Consider the following 16,486-nt stretch of genomic DNA (forward strand, 5'->3'; position numbering starts at 1 on the left):
TGAAAAAGACGATCATTTTGATTTGTGACTGAAGCTTTGCGTACATTTTGAAGAAAAAGTGATAGTCATGATTTTGTGCAACTCTGGCACCAACCATCATTTACTATTCCTCACACGCCTACCTCCTTCTCTCTCCTTTCGTGTTCGTGACAACTGTCACGACTCACATATATCCTGCTATTTCTCTATCCATTTCTAAATTTTGTCATAGAATCTTCAACTAATCTGAAATATTTGTTAATTCTCTAGATTATTTGATGTTTGCGATGTAATTGTGTAGGTTTAGGAAGACAGAACTATTTTTTCTACAGTAAATAGTATTTACATTTTAGTGTAGTACAAAACCATTGGCGGAAACAAACGTAATATTTCATTCTACTCGAAAAATAAAATATTTGTAGTCCTGACAAAATTTTGTATCTTTTGTAATGGCAAAACTAACTGATTTACGCTGAAACCCTGAAGATGAAGCGTTATTCCTTCGAAATGTTGCACTATGTAGAGATATGGGACCAAAAATCGAAAGTATTTTTTGTAGTTTTATATAGTTTCTAGGGATGACTAATAATCATAAAAGATACATGGAAATATGGCACTGGACAAAAACTATGAGCATTTCTGAAAAATAACAAACAAATGGAAAATGCTTAGATCAGTGAACACTCGATCCCACTATATAGGGAAATGCGCCTATTTTTGCCATGTTTCTTTTATCGTCCTACCCAATTGAATCCTTTGGTTAGAGCAGTGTCTACTATCTTTGCTTAACGCTTTGGTTCAAATGGTAGTGCGATAATTGGTGCACTCGATTAGTGTTTTCGCCGCGCTTAAACAGAACCATTTCACCATTCTCAAGCCATTTTTGGAACACAGCCGATGCGCTGAATTATTGATGTTAATAATTAATGAAATAGGGTGTCACCCCCCCCCCCCCCCTAACGGGGGGTGCACGACATTCGGCATAAATTCGTTAGGCATAAGTACGTTAGGCATACATACGTTAGGCATAACTACATTAGGCATAATGGACGATATGCATAATATACGTTAGGCTTGATGGACGATAGGCATAATCCACCATAAACATATAAAAGCAATCGCAAGGCTTTCGTTATTATAGAGATTTCAATCCCACGCTTGTTTTTCGGATTAGAAAAAAACACCATGTGAGATATTTATCCCTTGCAGGTGTAGTTTTTTTTCTATTGTTCCCGTGGACGAAATGAAGAAAGCATCCCTTCATTTAAGTGAATAGTGTTGGTACAAGTACATTTCAAGCTTATTGTATGTATTACCAATGCAGTTGCACCAATGCAGCCAAATAATAAACAATCCAGTTTTGGAGCCTATGGAAACCTGCAGTGTTATGTACAGCATCAGCATTAGGCTGCAGCAGTGTTTTCAACCGGGGCTCAATTCACCGGCAGATGGTGAATTGAGCCGGGTAAATTTCGACTTGTTATACTAATATTTCCATCGAATTATTGTCTCTATATTATGTAGTCAATAATTCGATGGAAATATTAGGATAACAAGTTAAAATTTACCCGGCATAATACACAGTACACGAATAAACTCTCCTTCGTATGAAACAGTTTCCGTAGTTCTATTTTAGATGACCTCAAGATAATCATTGAGCTTAATATTATGGGAGATAATCAATAGTGAAGCAGCAATATTCGTATATTCGTTGAATGAATAATAAAATGCATCATTCTTTCTTTCATAAGCTGTTCTTCAAGAGCACATATTTTCTTCTTCAACAATTGTACCATTCATGTACACTAATTTAAGTTGAGGTGCGTTATTCATACCTTAATACAAATGAGGCCGATGTTAAACAAGAGTTTTGAGGCTATTTTAGTAATGTGAAATGTATCGGTTGTACACAGAGAAATTAGCGCAAGCTGAGTTTCCATATCCCAAAGATCCGGCCTGCTTCTTTTATTTTAGTAAAGATTTATTCAAGTATTTACGGCAGAGTAATTCTACAACATCAACAAAGTTCAATCATTTACGCTCTTACCATTCGAGGCCAACACTGCCAAAAATTTAGTTCTTTGAAGTGATACTTCAAGATGATAATTTATGCCTAACGTTCATTATGCCAATCGTTCATTATGCCTAATGTCAATTATAGCTAACGTATATTATGCCTAACGTCCATTATGCCCAACGTCCATTATGCCTAATGTCGTTATGCCTAACGTCCATTTCATCGAGATCGGAAAATGTCTGTGGGCGTGTGCATGTATGTATATGTGTGTGCGTGTGTTTATGTGAAAAAGATGGCAGGACTGATTTGCATAAACTTAGTCTCAAATGAAAGGTACAACCTTCCCATCGGCTGCTATTGATTTTTTTTTAATTGATTGGACTTTTGATTCCGGAGTTACGTGTTGAAGAGTGCGGTCACACAGCAAATTGCCACATAAACTGGTACCACCATGATATCGAAACGATACGAAACTAATTAAAATTATTGCAAAATTACATTGATTTGCCAGTCTAGATCAATAATGTCTAACCAAAGTCGCTTTGACCACATTGGCCACCTACGACGGTTCTTGATTCCATATAAGCAGGAACTGAAATATTCCAAAGGGAAAGGAAAATTCCAAATTTGAATTTGTATTTTTGATACCAAATGTCTTTAAAATGTATAAAACATCGATATTTGATGAAATCTCGAAAAATTTTTTTTTGGCGAAATCTGACTTTTTGGACTTTGGCACATTTTTGACTTTCTCATATGAAAAGGTTATGCAATCACTTTAAAAATTGCCAATCAATTCCAATTTTTTGACTTGCATAGGTTTTCTGTATTCTAACAGGGGCGTAGCTAAGGGTATGCAGTAAGGGGTTGGACCCCCCAACATTCCACACCCTTCCCTGAACCTGAACCCTGAACCAAGAGATCAACCCTTTAACGTCCACTCCATGCACCCTCTTCAGACCCACCCCTCTCACATCCCAATCATCTTCACCCATTAGGCATACCAAGATAGGCTGGGGACATGATAAAATAAGTTAGTCGAAAGGCAACTTCGAGTTAATGCTAATTATGCTATTTGAATAATATAATATATTTTGGTTTCAAGCAGGGGTGGATCCAGACTAAAATTTCCTAGTGGGTCTGTAATTTCGATTTCGAAATGGACACATTACGTAATACGCAATAACCTCATTTTATAAAAAACCAGTAAACAATTTGGTTTGAAATGGTTTTGAGTTTTAAACTACACTCAAGTTTTTTTTACGCGTTTTTTTTGCGCGGTATTTTTTTACGCGGATTTTGAAATTTACGCGGTTTTCATTTATACGGATTTTGAAATTTACGCGGTTTTCATTTACGCGGATTTTGAAATTTACGCGGTTTTCATTTACGCGGATTTTGAAATTTACGCGGTTTTCATTTACGCGTATTTTGAAATTTACGCAGTATCCATCAACGAGGTTCCCTTTAACGCGGATTATAAAATTTAAGTGGTCTTCATTTACGCGGATTTTGAAATTTACGCGGTTTTCATTTACGCGGATTTTGAAATTTACGCGGTTTTCATTTACGCGGATTTTGAAATTTACGCGGTTTTCATTTACGCGGATTTTGAAATTTACGCGGTTTTCATTTACGCGGATTTTAAAATTTACGCGGTTTTCATTTACGCGGCCTGTATCCCCCGCGTAAAAAAAACCTGAGTGTGCTTTAAAATTTCTTAACAAGCTGAAAATTTGCCGCGAGGTCTGGACCCACCGCACCCTACTTCTTGATCCGCCGCTGGTTTCAAGTATTTCAGCGTCGACACATAGCATCTCAAATTCGTGGCTGTTGATCCATTGTATGTATGTGTAAATCGTACTGAATATGTAATAGACATATCAACCATTATGTTGAACATAACCAGCCACTAGGTGGATTAGAACAGATTTTTACTTTACTATCCCTTGACTCGATTTTTATTTTCTTATATCTCCGGTAATTTACGCCCCTTTCGCACTCTTAAAAATTCCTTTTTGCGTCGGGCGTAACTGCGTAAGTGAACACTCCTAGAAAAAGACACACCTGACGAACCAAATGAATGTCGAGCAAGATTCCGCATTGAACTCCGCCGTTCTGTTGAAAATCATACACATTGAACTCAGTCGTGGCGTATCTGAACTTTGAGCCACCGATTTGAGTTTGTTTGGCGTTGATCCACTGAAGAGCAGGGTTTGTTGTTTCAAGGACCCCCAGTTCCAGTGAGTGAAGATTTTGAATGATAAAGGCCCTGTGTGGCAAGATCGCAAAGCATTTTTAGGATGACTCTTGCAATAGGAATGCTGAAAAGCGTGCCTATTATTGGGAGCGTCCGCCTGATCTATTAGCATTCCCCATGTTCAAGCAGTGTCCGGAGAATCTGAAACAATCTGCTTGTTGATTTTGGCTTATTTTGTTTTATTCCAATTAGTTTATGAAGTAGTTCAACCCCGTCCAGCCGCACGCTACAGGCTAAAGCGCATCTTGCCGTATTCGCGGGGAAGTTTTTTTCAATATTTTTAGAAACCAGGTAAGAAAAGTAGACTTCGATATTGAATCCGTAGCAAAATAACATTCTACCCACTGTTTGTTTTCAAAAAGCACACTTATTTAAACTTTGATGTGATAAATCAATTTCTTATTTTTAGTGTACTACAACATGTAAAATTGACAATGATACATTTGTTATTATTACACTAGCACACAACACTCCTGAACTCAATTAGCTGATCATCATTTTCAATGTGAAATCACGTACTAAATCTGAAGACGAATTTAATAAAATTTAAGGCAGAACAGATTTCGAGTTACAGTAAAAAATGAATTCCACCTTTAAACTAAGAAATACGATTAGTGAAATTCAAATATCATCATGTCATGTAGTTTTTTTGATAATCTGGGCATTATGTTTTAGTGCGCCTAATGATTTTGATGTTATTCACGAGTTCATACACTTATTTCTAATGTCGTGAAGGCAAACATTATTTAGTTATGATAACCATATAATTGAATATCATGTTGCTTTGAAAGGTGCGATTTATAACGCATTTTAACATATGCGATTCGGGGTGACTTTTGTAAATATTACGCGCACCACTAATTCGATGAAAGATAACTTTACTGAAATTGATTTTGTTTACAATCACAACTTTTGAGTGATTTTAATAAACTAGGTTGAACGTAACCCTTGATCAAATTCTCTGGATTCTTTAAATTTAAATTATATTGATATTCTAATAGAGATTGCCTAATACTCTACCAAACAAACCCTAACAAAATGGGATTGAAATAGTTGTTGAAATTGATCCAGAAAGGCATATAAATAATGTTTTACAAAAAATAGACTAACCATAATTTTATGCTATTTCATTTATTCAATACTTACTTTCTTTAACAAGTTTCAGTCAAAATATAATTTTGAGAATTGCTTTATAAATGGCTCAAAATCTTGACTAAATTGCAATTTTTTATGTTAAAAATTAGAAAGAATTAAGAAAATGTTCAACAAACATATAAATAACACCAGAACAATTTGTCGTACTTAAATATGGTCGATGTTAAGTCAGACCGGACTAAGTCGCAAAACATCAAAAAATGAGATAACGATAACACCGGATAAAGAATTTCTTCAGCTACATTCGACTTTTGCCAGATTTGAAATATGTAACCAAAAACAAAAATTATTGCAAAAAAAATTCCAATTATAACGTAGAGGATGCTGCGATTCAATCTTTAAACCCATTTTTCTCGAAATCATATTTTGTCATTTAGTCCGGTCTGACTTAACACCGACCATATAATATTCAGACGATCAAAAGCAAATTCATTTATTTGCCATAATCGCAGGAGTTTGGATTTTGGTAAAAGTATTTCTGATTTTCCAACAGAAATTCAATTTTTTATCAATTATTTTAACATCATTTTCGCAATCAGTGCACGATTTTCTACGATTTTCTATCGGAAACGGAGATGATGAGTTAATAACATAAACTTACCGCACGATGTCAGGTGCCCGGGAACGGAAGGAGAAAACATGACATTTATCACGTCATTCGAGAATGATTTGCAGCGCAGTATAATCTCCCCGTCTCGCCAGTTCCACACAGTCAGCATGTAATCTGGATCGCAACCCTGCGAAACCAGCAGCTCCCCGTCGGCATTGTAATCCACCCGGCTGTACGCCTGCGCGGTTCCGTTTTTCAGTATATTCACCACGACCATCTCCGGATACTGGTAGATGATGATCGGCGGATTGGAGCCATTCTCCCCTACCGTGAGATGACGCAGCTCCGGATTGGGATTTGTTTGGATGCAACCGATACCGCCTCCCGTCGAGCTTCTCCGTGTGGTGACGGTTTGCGTTGTTACATCGAAGAAGTGTATTAGGTTTCCCGAGGCGAACACGAGCACGTTGTCATCGATTTTGCACAGGTTGAAGGGTCGCTTGCAATTGTAACCGTAAGAGTAGCTGTTAAAATAAACCAAAGACGATATTGATACGTTCGAAATGTTGAATCGAATGATCTTACTCGAATGTAAGTATCTCCGATGGGATAGTGCAAGATGAACTTTTGACCGGCCTTGAAATTAAAGATTTCTTCGGAACTTTTATCGTTTCGCGTCTTGTTAGTGACATTGTTGAAACGCGTTACATTAACCGGGTCAATAAACAACCCGTTTCGGTTGCTAGGAGTGAAAAAGCGATTCATGAGTTGGCTAGCAACAAACGAAATTGCATGCCACCTGCTTCTCTTTCTGCGCCATCGTAACAAAGTCCAACTTTGTATCAAAATACAAACATCAGCCCTGTAGTACTGATGGGGGACCTATACCTACTTTCACCATCGAAGTATTAAATTACCCCCCAAGTAACTTTGAGTCCGGTTAGAATCGGTTATCAGCCTTATCAGTACGCTCGAAGTACACACTCAATGGCGTTACTGGTTCGCGATTCATGGGTTCGAATGGGCAGGGGCGGCTTTCGGTAGTGGCTCGGTGAATGTACAACCATGCTCAGCTCACAATTCTCACTGAACTGCACTCTGTTGAATACGTTTGTGAGTGGTCGCACCACGCGAAACCAAAATAGCTGATTGGCCTTCCCGAAATGAGCAGGGAAACTTGCGTTTTGCATCATTTCATCGGTACGTGATTCCAGTTCGGCACGGTTGCGAGTTCAGGCGTTATCTCGCGGACCTTAACTATAGATGTTGGAATGAAATAATGAACAAAAAAGGCAGATTCGAAGCTCGTGGCAGCTTGGTGGAAATGTTTATATTGTAAATTATCAGACAGACGATTTCTTATCGCGGAATCCGCTCCCTTGAAACTGGTTTGATCCGGGTTTCCAGCGATGGAAGTTTTTTCACTGAGCTCCCTGCGAGTAACTTCGCCGTTGATTTGCTTGCTCATCCAAACGGCCTCGTTTGGGTGGCCGTGATAAGAGAATGGATTAGGGACTGGGTACTGGTGTTGGTTGGTATTGCTGCTCATGCACTTGCATTATGCCAGTTGTCGCGCTGGATAGGATTGTGTAAAATAGGTGTTTGAATTCCGAGCACTGCACTTTAATTCAAATCATTTGATAATTTGACATCCGAAAGGTTTCATCTTTGAACTTGTTTTTCTTTCGCTGGCGAGAGAAATTTAAAAGAAATGTCTGATGATCATTTCGGTTGTGTTTGCGTCATATAAAGAACAAAACAACATCGTAATTATTCCAAAAAATTTCCATTTGATGAGTGGATTATGCGGAAATTTTTTTGGCCTAGTTTAATGTCTTCATTTATAGTTCCAAGGTTCATTTGAAGACTAGGAATTAATAATGACATTGTCGAGTCAAAAAAATGATTGTAACTTATTTAAAAAAGATTTGAATAGCATGGTAATATTGTACTTTGATCGTTCAATACCATCATTACCATATCTTAAACGTTCAAATAAATGACATTCAATCAGTTTGCCAAATAAGGAGAAACAAGCTTTTGTTGAGCTATATACATTCAATTTATTAAATTTCTTACACGGCAATACGAAATTCGAAGCTTTCAAGTTTCACAAAACAGGCAAACAATCAGAAGAAAGTAGACAGAAGATAGAAGACAGAAGACAGAAGACAGAAGACAGAAGACAGAAGACAGAAGACAGAAGACAGAAGACAGAAGACAGAAGACAGAAGACAGAAGACAGAAGACAGAAGACAGAAGACAGAAGACAGAAGACAGAAGACAGAAGACAGAAGACAGAAGACAGAAGACAGAAGACAGAAGACAGAAGACAGAAGACAGAAGACAGAAGACAGAAGACAGAAGACAGAAGACAGAAGACAGAAGACAGAAGACAGAAGACAGAAGACAGAAGACAGAAGACAGAAGACAGAAGACAGAAGACAGAAGACAGAAGACAGAAGACAGAAGACAGAAGACAGAAGACAGAAGACAGAAGACAGAAGACGGAAGACAGAAGACAGAAGACAGAAGACAGAAGACAGAAGACAGAAGACAGAAGACAGAAGACGGAAGACAGAAGACAGAAGACAGAAGACAGAAGACAGAAGACAGAAGACAGAAGACAGAAGACGGAAGACAGAAGACAGAAGACAGAAGACAGAAGACAGAAGACAGAAGACAGAAGACGAAGACAGAAGACAGAAGACAGAAGACAGAAGACAGAAGACAGAAGACAGAAGACAGAAGACAGAAGACAGAAGACAGAAGACAGAAGACAGAAGACAGAAGACAGAAGACAGAAGACAGAAGACAGAAGACAGAAGACAGAAGACAGAAGACAGAAGACAGAAGACAGAAGACAGAAGACAGAAGACAGAAGACAGAAGACAGAAGACAGAAGACAGAAGACAGAAGACAGAAGACAGAAGACAGAAGACAGAAGACAGAAGACAGAAGACAGAAGACAGAAGACAGAAGACAGAAGACAGAAGACAGAAGACAGAAGACAGAAGACAGAAGACAGAAGACAGAAGACAGAAGACAGAAGACAGAAGACAGAAGACAGAAGACAGAAGACAGAAGACAGAAGACAGAAGACAGAAGACAGAAGACAGAAGACAGAAGACAGAAGACAGAAGACAGAAGACAGAAGACAGAAGACAGAAGACAGAAGACAGAAGACAGAAGACAGAAGACAGAAGACAGAAGACAGAAGACAGAAGACAGAAGACAGAAGACAGAAGACAGAAGACAGAAGACAGAAGACAGAAGACAGAAGACAGAAGACAGAAGACAGAAGACAGAAGACAGAAGACAGAAGACAGAAGACAGAAGACAGAAGACAGAAGACAGAAGACAGAAGACAGAAGACAGAAGACAGAAGACAGAAGACAGAAGACAGAAGACAGAAGACAGAAGACAGAAGACAGAAGACAGAAGACAGAAGACAGAAGACAGAAGACAGAAGACAGAAGACAGAAGACAGAAGACAGAAGACAGAAGACAGAAGACAGAAGACAGAAGACAGAAGACAGAAGACAGAAGACAGAAGACAGAAGACAGAAGACAGAAGACAGAAGACAGAAGACAGAAGACAGAAGACAGAAGACAGAAGACAGAAGACAGAAGACAGAAGACAGAAGACAGAAGACAGAAGACAGAAGACAGAAGACAGAAGACAGAAGACAGAAGACAGAAGACAGAAGACAGAAGACAGAAGACAGAAGACAGAAGACAGAAGACAGAAGACAGAAGACAGAAGACAGAAGACAGAAGACAGAAGACAGAAGACAGAAGACAGAAGACAGAAGACAGAAGACAGAAGACAGAAGACAGAAGACAGAAGACAGAAGACAGAAGACAGAAGACAGAAGACAGAAGACAGAAGACAGAAGACAGAAGACAGAAGACAGAAGACAGAAGACAGAAGACAGAAGACAGAAGACAGAAGACAGAAGACAGAAGACAGAAGACAGAAGACAGAAGACAGAAGACAGAAGACAGAAGACAGAAGACAGAAGACAGAAGACAGAAGACAGAAGACAGAAGACAGAAGACAGAAGACAGAAGACAGAAGACAGAAGACAGAAGACAGAAGACAGAAGACAGAAGACAGAAGACAGAAGACAGAAGACAGAAGACAGAAGACAGAAGACAGAAGACAGAAGACAGAAGACAGAAGACAGAAGACAGAAGACAGAAGACAGAAGACAGAAGACAGAAGACAGAAGACAGAAGACAGAAGACAGAAGACAGAAGACAGAAGACAGAAGACAGAAGACAGAAGACAGAAGACAGAAGACAGAAGACAGAAGACAGAAGACAGAAGACAGAAGACAGAAGACAGAAGACAGAAGACAGAAGACAGAAGACAGAAGACAGAAGACAGAAGACAGAAGACAGAAGACAGAAGACAGAAGACAGAAGACAGAAGACAGAAGACAGAAGACAGAAGACAGAAGACAGAAGACAGAAGACAGAAGACAGAAGACAGAAGACAGAAGACAGAAGACAGAAGACAGAAGACAGAAGACAGAAGACAGAAGACAGAAGACAGAAGACAGAAGACAGAAGACAGAAGACAGAAGACAGAAGACAGAAGACAGAAGACAGAAGACAGAAGACAGAAGACAGAAGACAGAAGACAGAAGACAGAAGACAGAAGACAGAAGACAGAAGACAGAAGACAGAAGACAGAAGACAGAAGACAGAAGACAGAAGACAGAAGACAGAAGACAGAAGACAGAAGACAGAAGACAGAAGACAGAAGACAGAAGACAGAAGACAGAAGACAGAAGACAGAAGACAGAAGACAGAAGACAGAAGACAGAAGACAGAAGACAGAAGACAGAAGACAGAAGACAGAAGACAGAAGACAGAAGACAGAAGACAGAAGACAGAAGACAGAAGACAGAAGACAGAAGACAGAAGACAGAAGACAGAAGACAGAAGACAGAAGACAGAAGACAGAAGACAGAAGACAGAAGACAGAAGACAGAAGACAGAAGACAGAAGACAGAAGACAGAAGACAGAAGACAGAAGACAGAAGACAGAAGACAGAAGACAGAAGACAGAAGACAGAAGACAGAAGACAGAAGACAGAAGACAGAAGACAGAAGACAGAAGACAGAAGACAGAAGACAGAAGACAGAAGACAGAAGACAGAAGACAGAAGACAGAAGACAGAAGACAGAAGACAGAAGACAGAAGACAGAAGACAGAAGACAGAAGACAGAAGACAGAAGACAGAAGACAGAAGACAGAAGACAGAAGACAGAAGACAGAAGACAGAAGACAGAAGACAGAAGACAGAAGACAGAAGACAGAAGACAGAAGACAGAAGACAGAAGACAGAAGACAGAAGACAGAAGACAGAAGACAGAAGACAGAAGACAGAAGACAGAAGACAGAAGACAGAAGACAGAAGACAGAAGACAGAAGACAGAAGACAGAAGACAGAAGACAGAAGACAGAAGACAGAAGACAGAAGACAGAAGACAGAAGACAGAAGACAGAAGACAGAAGACAGAAGACAGAAGACAGAAGACAGAAGACAGAAGACAGAAGACAGAAGACAGAAGACAGAAGACAGAAGACAGAAGACAGAAGACAGAAGACAGAAGACAGAAGACAGAAGACAGAAGACAGAAGACAGAAGACAGAAGACAGAAGACAGAAGACAGAAGACAGAAGACAGAAGACAGAAGACAGAAGACAGAAGACAGAAGACAGAAGACAGAAGACAGAAGACAGAAGACAGAAGACAGAAGACAGAAGACAGAAGACAGAAGACAGAAGACAGAAGACAGAAGACAGAAGACAGAAGACAGAAGACAGAAGACAGAAGACAGAAGACAGAAGACAGAAGACAGAAGACAGAAGACAGAAGACAGAAGACAGAAGACAGAAGACAGAAGACAGAAGACAGAAGACAGAAGACAGAAGACAGAAGACAGAAGACAGAAGACAGAAGACAGAAGACAGAAGACAGAAGACAGAAGACAGAAGACAGAAGACAGAAGACAGAAGACAGAAGACAGAAGACAGAAGACAGAAGACAGAAGACAGAAGACAGAAGACAGAAGACAGAAGACAGAAGACAGAAGACAGAAGACAGAAGACAGAAGACAGAAGACAGAAGACAGAAGACAGAAGACAGAAGACAGAAGACAGAAGACAGAAGACAGAAGACAGAAGACAGAAGACAGAAGACAGAAGACAGAAGACAGAAGACAGAAGACAGAAGACAGAAGACAGAAGACAGAAGACAGAAGACAGAAGACAGAAGACAGAAGACAGAAGACAGAAGACAGAAGACAGAAGACAGAAGACAGAAGACAGAAGACAGAAGACAGAAGACAGAAGACAGAAGACAGAAGACAGAAGACAGAAGACAGAAGACAGAAGACAGAAGACAGAAGACAGAAGACAGAAGACAGAAGACAGAAGACAGAAGACAGAAGACAGAAGACAGAAGACAGAAGACAGAAGACAGAAGACAGAAGACAGAAGACAGAAGACAGAAGACAGAAGACAGAAGACAGAAGACAGAAGACAGAAGACAGAAGACAGAAGACAGAAGACAGAAGACAGAAGACAGAAGACAGAAGACAGAAGACAGAAGACAGAAGACAGAAGACAGAAGACAGAAGACAGAAGACAGAAGACAGAAGACAGAAGACAGAAGACAGAAGACAGAAGACAGAAGACAGAAGACAGAAGACAGAAGACAGAAGACAGAAGACAGAAGACAGAAGACAGAAGACAGAAGACAGAAGACAGAAGACAGAAGACAGAAGACAGAAGACAGAAGACAGAAGACAGAAGACAGAAGACAGAAGACAGAAGACAGAAGACAGAAGACAGAAGACAGAAGACAGAAGACAGAAGACAGAAGACAGAAGACAGAAGACAGAAGACAGAAGACAGAAGACAGAAGACAGAAGACAGAAGACAGAAGACAGAAGACAGAAGACAGAAGACAGAAGACAGAAGACAGAAGACAGAAGACAGAAGACAGAAGACAGAAGACAGAAGACAGAAGACAGAAGACAGAAGACAGAAGACAGAAGACAGAAGACAGAAGACAGAAGACAGAAGACAGAAGACAGAAGACAGAAGACAGAAGACAGAAGACAGAAGACAGAAGACAGAAGACAGAAGACAGAAGACAGAAGACAGAAGACAGAAGACAGAAGACAGAAGACAGAAGACAGAAGACAGAAGACAGAAGACAGAAGACAGAAGACAGAAGACAGAAGACAGAAGACAGAAGACAGAAGACAGAAGACAGAAGACAGAAGACAGAAGACAGAAGACAGAAGACAGAAGACAGAAGACAGAAGACAGAAGACAGAAGACAGAAGACAGAAGACAGAAGACAGAAGACAGAAGACAGAAGACAGAAGACAGAAGACAGAAGACAGAAGACAGAAGACAGAAGACAGAAGACAGAAGACAGAAGACAGAAGACAGAAGACAGAAGACAGAAGACAGAAGACAGAAGACAGAAGACAGAAGACAGAAGACAGAAGACAGAAGACAGAAGACAGAAGACAGAAGACAGAAGACAGAAGACAGAAGACAGAAGACAGAAGACAGAAGACAGAAGACAGAAGACAGAAGACAGAAGACAGAAGACAGAAGACAGAAGACAGAAGACAGAAGACAGAAGACAGAAGACAGAAGACAGAAGACAGAAGACAGAAGACAGAAGACAGAAGACAGAAGACAGAAGACAGAAGACAGAAGACAGAAGACAGAAGACAGAAGACAGAAGACAGAAGACAGAAGACAGAAGACAGAAGACAGAAGACAGAAGACAGAAGACAGAAGACAGAAGACAGAAGACAGAAGACAGAAGACAGAAGACAGAAGACAGAAGACAGAAGACAGAAGACAGAAGACAGAAGACAGAAGACAGAAGACAGAAGACAGAAGACAGAAGACAGAAGACAGAAGACAGAAGACAGAAGACAGAAGACAGAAGACAGAAGACAGAAGACAGAAGACAGAAGACAGAAGACAGAAGACAGAAGACAGAAGACAGAAGACAGAAGACAGAAGACAGAAGACAGAAGACAGAAGACAGAAGACAGAAGACAGAAGACAGAAGACAGAAGACAGAAGACAGAAGACAGAAGACAGAAGACAGAAGACAGAAGACAGAAGACAGAAGACAGAAGACAGAAGACAGAAGACAGAAGACAGAAGACAGAAGACAGAAGACAGAAGACAGAAGACAGAAGACAGAAGACAGAAGACAGAAGACAGAAGACAGAAGACAGAAGACAGAAGACAGAAGACAGAAGACAGAAGACAGAAGACAGAAGACAGAAGACAGAAGACAGAAGACAGAAGACAGAAGACAGAAGACAGAAGACAGAAGACAGAAGACAGAAGACAGAAGACAGAAGACAGAAGACAGAAGACAGAAGACAGAAGACAGAAGACAGAAGACAGAAGACAGAAGACAGAAGACAGAAGACAGAAGACAGAAGACAGAAGACAGAAGACAGAAGACAGAAGACAGAAGACAGAAGACAGAAGACAGAAGACAGAAGACAGAAGACAGAAGACAGAAGACAGAAGACAGAAGACAGAAGACAGAAGACAGAAGACAGAAGACAGAAGACAGAAGACAGAAGACAGAAGACAGAAGACAGAAGACAGAAGACAGAAGACAGAAGACAGAAGACAGAAGACAGAAGACAGAAGACAGAAGACAGAAGACAGAAGACAGAAGACAGAAGACAGAAGACAGAAGACAGAAGACAGAAGACAGAAGACAGAAGACAGAAGACAGAAGACAGAAGACAGAAGACAGAAGACAGAAGACAGAAGACAGAAGACAGAAGACAGAAGACAGAAGACAGAAGACAGAAGACAGAAGACAGAAGACAGAAGACAGAAGACAGAAGACAGAAGACAGAAGACAGAAGACAGAAGACAGAAGACAGAAGACAGAAGACAGAAGACAGAAGACAGAAGACAGAAGACAGAAGACAGAAGACAGAAGACAGAAGACAGAAGACAGAAGACAGAAGACAGAAGACAGAAGACAGAAGACAGAAGACAGAAGACAGAAGACAGAAGACAGAAGACAGAAGACAGAAGACAGAAGACAGAAGACAGAAGACAGAAGACAGAAGACAGAAGACAGAAGACAGAAGACAGAAGACAGAAGACAGAAGACAGAAGACAGAAGACAGAAGACAGAAGACAGAAGACAGAAGACAGAAGACAGAAGACAGAAGACAGAAGACAGAAGACAGAAGACAGAAGACAGAAGACAGAAGACAGAAGACAGAAGACAGAAGACAGAAGACAGAAGACAGAAGACAGAAGACAGAAGACAGAAGACAGAAGACAGAAGACAGAAGACAGAAGACAGAAGACAGAAGACAGAAGACAGAAGACAGAAGACAGAAGACAGAAGACAGAAGACAGAAGACAGAAGACAGAAGACAGAAGACAGAAGACAGAAGACAGAAGACAGAAGACAGAAGACAGAAGACAGAAGACAGAAGACAGAAGACAGAAGACAGAAGACAGAAGACAGAAGACAGAAGACAGAAGACAGAAGACAGAAGACAGAAGACAGAAGACAGAAGACAGAAGACAGAAGACAGAAGACAGAAGACAGAAGACAGAAGACAGAAGACAGAAGACAGAAGACAGAAGACAGAAGACAGAAGACAGAAGACAGAAGACAGAAGACAGAAGACAGAAGACAGAAGACAGAAGACAGAAGACAGAAGACAGAAGACAGAAGACAGAAGACAGAAGACAGAAGACAGAAGACAGAAGACAGAAGACAGAAGACAGAAGACAGAAGACAGAAGACAGAAGACAGAAGACAGAAGACAGAAGACAGAAGACAGAAGACAGAAGACAGAAGACAGAAGACAGAAGACAGAAGACAGAAGACAGAAGACAGAAGACAGAAGACAGAAGACAGAAGACAGAAGACAGAAGACAGAAGACAGAAGACAGAAGACAGAAGACAGAAGACAGAAGACAGAAGACAGAAGACAGAAGACAGAAGACAGAAGACAGAAGACAGAAGACAGAAGACAGAAGACAGAAGACAGAAGACAGAAGACAGAAGACAGAAGACAGAAGACAGAAGACAGAAGACAGAAGACAGAAGACAGAAGACAGAAGACAGAAGACAGAAGACAGAAGACAGAAGACAGAAGACAGAAGACAGAAGACAGAAGACAGAAGACAGAAGACAGAAGACAGAAGACAGAAGACAGAAGACAGAAGACAGAAGACAGAAGACAGAAGACAGAAGACAGAAGACAGAAGACAGAAGACAGAAGACAGAAGACAGAAGACAGAAGACAGAAGACAGAAGACAGAAGACAGAAGACAGAAGACAGAAGACAGAAGACAGAAGACAGAAGACAGAAGACAGAAGACAGAAGACAGAAGACAGAAGACAGAAGACAGAAGACAGAAGACAGAAGACAGAAGACAGAAGACAGAAGACAGAAGACAGAAGACAGAAGACAG

General features: G+C 40.2%; 2 protein-coding genes across 2 annotated transcripts in view; one reads left to right on the plus strand and one right to left on the minus strand.

The window, feature by feature from the left end:
- The window catches only part of LOC131688093 (cilia- and flagella-associated protein 44), a 29,142-nt gene extending 22,489 nt beyond the window's left edge, over positions 1 to 6,653 (minus strand). Inside the window, exons 1-2 of the mRNA XM_058972244.1 lie at positions 6,547 to 6,653; positions 6,013 to 6,485 (exon numbers count right to left, since the gene is read on the minus strand). Coding sequence (XP_058828227.1) covers positions 6,013 to 6,485; positions 6,547 to 6,653 — 580 coding nt within the window. The remainder of the gene's footprint in view (positions 1 to 6,012; positions 6,486 to 6,546) is intronic.
- The window catches only part of LOC131690060 (zinc finger protein ZIC 3), an 88,420-nt gene that overhangs the window by 30,699 nt on the left and 41,235 nt on the right, over positions 1 to 16,486 (plus strand). The window lies entirely within an intron of this gene.

Source organism: Topomyia yanbarensis, chromosome 3, assembly GCF_030247195.1.
Source record: "Topomyia yanbarensis strain Yona2022 chromosome 3, ASM3024719v1, whole genome shotgun sequence".
In the NCBI taxonomy this organism is placed as follows: Eukaryota; Metazoa; Arthropoda; class Insecta; order Diptera; family Culicidae; genus Topomyia; species Topomyia yanbarensis.